Genomic DNA, 6,692 nt, shown 5'->3' with positions numbered 1-6,692 from the left:
CTCTCCCAGCAGGTCTTCCTCTGCCTCCTCTCCCTACTCTATTTCCTTTCATTCCTTGTTGAGTAGCTTGATTGAAGGATCCCGACCCTTGGTTGCTATATAGTTGTTGTGAACCACTGCTAGAACTTTAACCACGAACAACACGACCAGAATTTAAACCTTTCTGGCCTCTTCCCTTTCCTCCATGAAAATCAAAGTCATCCCTCCATGAATTCTGATCTTTTGATCACTTCAATTCTTATGACAAAGAGTTGAACTGCTTTGGCTGTTTCGAGTTGATTTTGACTTTTCATTGCAATGTTGAGGGCTTGAGCTTCAGGTTCTCTTCAGTAACTGAGCTCATTTTTCAGTTTTTCAACCAGGGAGAGTGTCTCTAAGAGCGGGTTCTTAAATAATCCATCTCAACTTGTGCAGACTCAGCGATGTTACTTTGGGTTTGGTCGGATTCGGACACCATGTTCAGCTGGACCTTGAGCCTCTGAACTTCATTTATGGCGGAGGCCAATGCAGCAGCATCCATTGCATGATGCTTCTGAATAGCTTCGAGTTCAGACTCCCATGCTCGATCGTGATCTTGAGAAAGTTTGTCCAGTTCTTGAACTTGATCTTCCTTAGAAGTTGAGAGCTCAAGCACCTGCTGTTGGGATTCTTCAAGCTTTGCAAACATATCTGATAGTTGTTTCTTTGCTTCTTCTGCTTCCTGTTGGGCTTGCTTTTTGTGTGATTTAGATGTGTTCAGTTGATCACTTGTTTTCTTCAGTTCCTCCTAGAGTTGAGAAAGCCGTGATTCCAATTCAGCCACTTTGCTAGGCCCTTTACTCTTCTTTTGACAATGTGGACGAACATTTGATAGAAGAGTTTCGTTTCCAGTTGCATGATGAGAACAACCAGAATCGACAATCCATTCTTCATCATTCTATAAAGGCATGAGCATCTGTAAAGACATCATCTTGATGTACAGCTGAAGTCACGTCTGTTGGTTGGTCAAGAACCTCAATACTTAAACAGTGTTCCTAAAATGAATCTGAAGAATTTTTACTTTATGTACAGCATTTACTTCTGATCCATGCATTTTGACTCGACAATTTGGCTTAATATGACTTGGCTTTCCGCAACAATCACATACCACTTTCACCCGACAATCTCGTTTGAAATGGTCAGATTTTAGTACTGATAAATAAAGCTTTTCCACATTTGATCTTCCATTTTTGACGTAATTCAGCATTTTGTGGAGTATCTGCTGGAATTTCTGTGTCATCCCCTTCAATTAAATCCTACAAATCTTGTCCATGTAGATAAGCTTCCATACATAACTTCCAATAATTATAATTATTGCCAACAAGCTTTTCCAGAGCTATACTCATAGAACCACCTCCATCATTGTTGCCAACCAGCTTTTCCATAGCTATACACATAGAAGCTCTTCCACCATTCATCTCGTTGAGTAATAATATCAAATCCTTGGTTACCAACTTGGCTCGAATACCAACTGACACAAAATCTATCACTCAAAAGTGTGAATAGATCTGAAAATGAAAATATTATTAGTGAAGGAAACAATCAAGAATGAGAAATAGAATTGGGATCGAAGGTTAAATGTTCATTGATATTCACAAATATAAGCTACCAACTAATACCTAATAATGAAAATATAAACTAACTAAATTTTAAGAATAAAATAAAATATACTACTAATCAAAGAAAGGAAAAATATTAACGGATTACGAATATATAAAATATATTCCATAACTAATATATTATCCAAATATTAATTGATTATGACTATCTTCACTAATTCGAAGTAGCAATAATAAATTCCAACAACATTTTTATATTTTAAAGATCAAAAAATTAATTTAGTACTGCCCTTAAAAAAAATAAAAATAGGTAAATATATATGGGTTATTATAAACTTTTTTTTCGATTGTATTAATTTAAGATATATATATATATTACATAATAATTTATAATAAAATAAATTTTGTACAGAGTTCATAATTGAAAACACATACATTTTATTTAACCCAATATTTATTTAGTAATGAGAATAAAACTACTTTTATAATTTTAAAATTTATAAATATATTATCCAACAAATTGAAATTTAGTTTCAATCACAAATTTAAAAATAGTATCAATATGAAATATAACTCTAATTTTCATTTATTTTAAATTTTTATATCACTAATCAAATTCTCTAATCATTTAGTACCTGAATGCCTTCTTTTAACTTCAAGCATTTAACAGAGTAAATACTTAAATTAATACCATAGTCTATTAATCACCGATTTTCAATTCATGAGTATATATATTTGTCACTTAGGCAATAAAGAACATTGGTCACTCTACTGGGCTACTATGGCTATATGAGCATTTAGGAATTGTAATGTTTGAAAAACGGTTGAATCCAAAGGGACAGAGAGAAAATCGAAGATAAGTTATCCATACATCGCACGTGAGAGACACAGAGCAAAACATGGGTGGTTTAGGTAATGATGGGACCCTAGTTCTATGTTTAAACCCAAAAGGCCACCGTTTTTCTCCATCCTTTATTACTTCTTCGTCTTCTCCAAATCAGTCCACCCACGCATTCTAATTTACCCAAAAGGTTAATGAGAACTTGGCTGGTCAACCATTTTATAATTTGTACTCACTCTTCCACTACTGCACCTTCTTCCTCCTCTTCCCTTGGGGCTCTGCCTTGTGGGGACAGAAATCTGAGGCGGCTATGAAAGGGAAGGGGGAGATGGTGTTGAAATCAAGGATGAAATGGGTTGGCTTACTGGGTATTGTTCTTTCTACTTTTTCCCTCTTCACCCATTTCTTCCTTGCTGGATTTACTCAGGATGCCGTTTCTGAGTATCAATCATCTGCTGCTGCTGTTACAATCTTCTCTTGGAGACCCGTCTTTGAACATCCAGATTTCTCCCCGGCTGTAAGATCTCATCTCTTTCTCTTATTGTTTCTACAGATCTTTCTGTTTTTGGGGATTTCAGTTCCTTGTGTGAATTTGAAATAACATCAAATCTGGGTGGTTTTGTGTGATTTATGTAGTAACATGAGCCTTTTCCATCAATTTTTAAGGCTTCCTTTCAAATGGGCATTCTGTTTTTGTTGTTCTGTTACTTTTTGGCTACATTTTACTTCATTCTTTGTTTCTAGTACCCCTTATATTTGCTGCTGTTTGTGTTTGTTCAGAGTCCTTTGTTTAGACGGCTTTGGGGCCCAGTTAGGCGGCTGGAAACTTTGCATCCTTATGCAAATCCCAGACAACACTATCCTGGTATGCCTTATTCTGCAGCTTGATTTTCCTCTTTTGGAGAGATTCAATTTGGTTGAAATCCTATGTTGCATCCTGGATTTACGTGCTATTTGCGTGTCTGTGTGTCTGCTATGTTAGAAACCACGGACCTTCACCATGGTACAATATTGTCCACTTCGAACATAAGCTCTCATGGCTTTGCTTTTGGTTTTCCCAAAAGGTCTCGTACCCATGTAGATTAATTTCTTGCTTATAAACCCATGATCATTTTGTTAATTAGCCAATGTGGGATTCTCTCCCAACAATCCTCCCCTTAAACAAAGTACACGTCATAGAGCCTCTCCTAAGGCCTATGGAGCCCTCGAACAACCTTCCCTTAATCGAATCTCGACTTCTTCTTTAGAGTTCTCGAGCAAAGTACACCCTTTGTTCGACACCTGATGATTCTATTGACATAGCTAAATTAAGGGCATAGCTCTAATACCATGTTAGGAATCACGACTCTCCACAATGGTACGATATTGTCCACTTTGAGCATAAGCTCTTATAATCGTACCAATGTAGATTTATTCCTTACTTATAAACTCATGATCATTCCGTTAATTAGTCAATGTGGGGCTCCCTCCCAAAATGCAATTCTCCTTGATGTATGCATGTTGCCTTTCAACTCAATAAAGCTGACGATAAACGATGTATTTGAAACGATGCATTCCTGAACTAATCATGTCAGCAGATCCCTCATCACAATCAAATGGATTCATCTTTGTTCGTATACAGGGCGGATTCCACGAGATCAGGAATTCGGTAAGGATGCAATGCTTTGATCTTCTTTATGATAATCCTATCAGGTAATGATATCAAATTGAAGGAATTGAAAATGCTTGGCCTTCTAGATATGCGATGTTGTTGTCATTGCTCGGTTACTTAATGCTACCTTAGTAATTCCCGAGATTCTATCAACCACAAGCAGCAAAGGAATCAGGTTTGAACTGTTCCATTTTATATTACCTTTTCCATTGCTCACAAAAATACCTTTTTAGTCAAAGCTGTTCAATCATGTTCATGCAGCTCCCAGTTCAAGAGTTTTGCTTATCTCTATAATGAAGACCAGTTCATTGCAGCCTTGACTAGAGACGTTAAGATCGTGAAGACACTTCCGAGAAATCTGAAAGGTGCTCGGAGGAAAAAGGAGATCCCACATTTCAAACCATCTTACTTAGCATCCCCATATTTTTATCGCCACCATGTTCTTCCTGTTCTGAAGAAGCATTCGGTGGTCGAACTTGTCATCTCCGACGGTGGATGCTTGCAGGTAACTTTTTATAACGAACATCTCGGTGGTCGAACTTTTCGAAATCTCATAGATTGTACTCTTTAATGAACATCTAGGCTATCCTTCCGCCTGATCTTGAAGAGTATCAGAGATTGAGGTGTAGAGTTGCCTTCCATGCTCTTCAATTCAGAGTGGAAGTTCAGGATCTTGCCACTAAAATTCTGCATAGGTAAGTATTTGAAATGTTTTGAATGGTTCACGAAACGGTTCTTCTTACTCGAATTTTTTCGTAGGTTAAGAGCTCCGGGCAGGCCGTTCGTAGCCTACTATCCTGGGATGACAAGAGAGGCCTTGGCGTATTATGGTTGTGCTGAACTGTTTCAGGTACATTATTTTAACCTTGATTATGCAACTGATACTATCATTTTAGTGATCTATTTTTTAAATTTGAAATGAAATTCAGGATGTACATAATGAGCTCATTCAGCACAAAAGAGTGTGGATGCGAAGGCGCGGGATCGTCAAGGGGAAGCTTTCGATGAACTCCGAGGGGCAACGACTAAATGGTTCTTGCCCTCTAATGCCAGAAGAGGTAAGCTATAGTTGTTTGGATCAAATGGTTAGATGAAAATGGAGAATTTGATGTCATGAATATTCACCTTTTACAGGTCGGAATCCTTCTCCGGGCTCATGGATACTCATGGGACACCATTATATATGTGTCGGGCGGAGAAGTTTTCGGTGGACAACGAACCTTGATTCCTCTCCATGCTATTTTCGAGAATGTCGTTGACAGGACTTCCCTCAGCACCCCATGGGAACTTAGTAGGCTTTATGGTCGTGAGATTAACGTCGGAGGAAACTATCCAAGGTCTCCACCTTCTGAATTGAAGGAGTCGAAGCCTGATACGTGGAAGAGTGACGGTCCACGTCCTCGCCCGTTGCCACCTCCGCCAGCTAGGCTGAAATATCCACATAACATAGAAGGTTGGTGGGGTTGGGTGGCTGAGAGTGACATTGAGCCTGAAAGTACTGTAATGGAGTTGAGAACCAATGCCCATAAATTGCTTTGGGAAGCTATTGATTACTTTATATCTGTCGAAGCCGATGTTTTTATCCCCGGGTTCGATCGTGATGGCAAGGGGCATCCGAATTTCGCAAGCTTAGTGATGGGCCATAGACTTTATCAGTCAGCTTCACTTAAAACATACCGGCCTGATAGGTATCTGTTCTTCTATATTGATATATTCGCCGTTGACCCGAGCTAACTTTACGACGCTTTTGTCAATGCAGAAGAGAAGTGGCAACACTCTTATCAGAAACCAGAGAACAGCTATATCATGCAAACTACACATGGCTGAGATCGATTCGGCAACATCTAAGGAAGTCGTTACTCGACGGATTGATAGAGGCATCAACAGTAGTGAAATCAATATCTTTTCTATCACATCCAGTTCCTGAATGTTCTTGCTCAAGACAGGACTCAGAAGAGCATGCTTCTTCGAGTCGTTTGACTCATTCGCAAGCTCAGGCTGGTGGTGTAGGAGTTGTGCATCGTTGTCCCGATTGGATGCGAAGTGAGTCGGGCCTGCGATCGAAAGATAAGCAAACTGAAGAAGATGGCGACGAAGATGAACCAACATCAGAATCATTTTTTGGGTACAGGAGTGGGAACAGGGTAGAGGGAAATGGAGAGATGATGAGTAAGGAAGCAATTCTGCTGAATGATCAAGAGGAACTTGATGGTGGAGAGAGATAAGAAGGAAGTGAGTTGCTTGGAATTGGTAGCAACAGTTTTGTAATGCACACGTGTTGGCACTAACTAGTTGAAATGGTTCTAGAGCGTTGAAAATAACAGTATGCTCTGATATCAATTTATAGAAATAAACGCCCGTTCTAAAACTAACTTATTAAAATAACACTCACGAAGCTGTGAAGGAGATGTCGAGAGGGAAGAAACAAAGAGACAAAGAATTCTGAAAACCCTTTTCTATTGCTGGGTAGTTTTTGTTCTCTACACTTTTGCTCTACCTTGGAAAACAAATTAATTTAGAGGAAAATTGATATCCCATAAACCCACCCTTTAAGTATTGGCCTTCCATTTTTTTCTTTTACGACTCAATTTCAAAAACGTATTAAAATTAACACAATTAAAAA

The 6,692-nt window shown here is 38.6% G+C and overlaps 1 protein-coding gene across 2 annotated transcripts; it reads left to right on the top strand.

The window, feature by feature from the left end:
* The first annotated feature begins 2,565 nt into the window (after window positions 1-2,565).
* Window positions 2,566-6,387, top strand: LOC111457448 (O-fucosyltransferase 27-like). 2 transcript variants are annotated; one of them, XM_023099650.1, is made up of 10 exons: window positions 2,566-2,935; window positions 3,199-3,283; window positions 3,996-4,066; window positions 4,156-4,244; window positions 4,331-4,574; window positions 4,652-4,764; window positions 4,829-4,919; window positions 4,999-5,127; window positions 5,204-5,757; window positions 5,829-6,387. In XM_023099650.1, exons 1-10 carry the CDS (start codon window positions 2,729-2,731, stop codon window positions 6,292-6,294), a joined length of 2,049 nt encoding a protein of 682 aa, XP_022955418.1. In that variant the 5' UTR covers window positions 2,566-2,728; the 3' UTR covers window positions 6,295-6,387. The 2 variants fall into 2 exon arrangements, with proteins under 2 accessions (XP_022955418.1, XP_022955416.1); XM_023099648.1 differs by having other exon boundaries at window positions 3,993-4,066.
* The last annotated feature ends 305 nt before the right edge of the window (window positions 6,388-6,692 follow it).

The sequence above is a fragment of the Cucurbita moschata genome, unplaced genomic scaffold, assembly GCF_002738365.1.
Source record: "Cucurbita moschata cultivar Rifu unplaced genomic scaffold, Cmos_1.0 Cmo_Scf00020, whole genome shotgun sequence".
NCBI classification, from domain to species: domain Eukaryota; kingdom Viridiplantae; phylum Streptophyta; class Magnoliopsida; order Cucurbitales; family Cucurbitaceae; genus Cucurbita; species Cucurbita moschata.
This window is presented reverse-complemented; position numbering and strand designations above follow the sequence as displayed.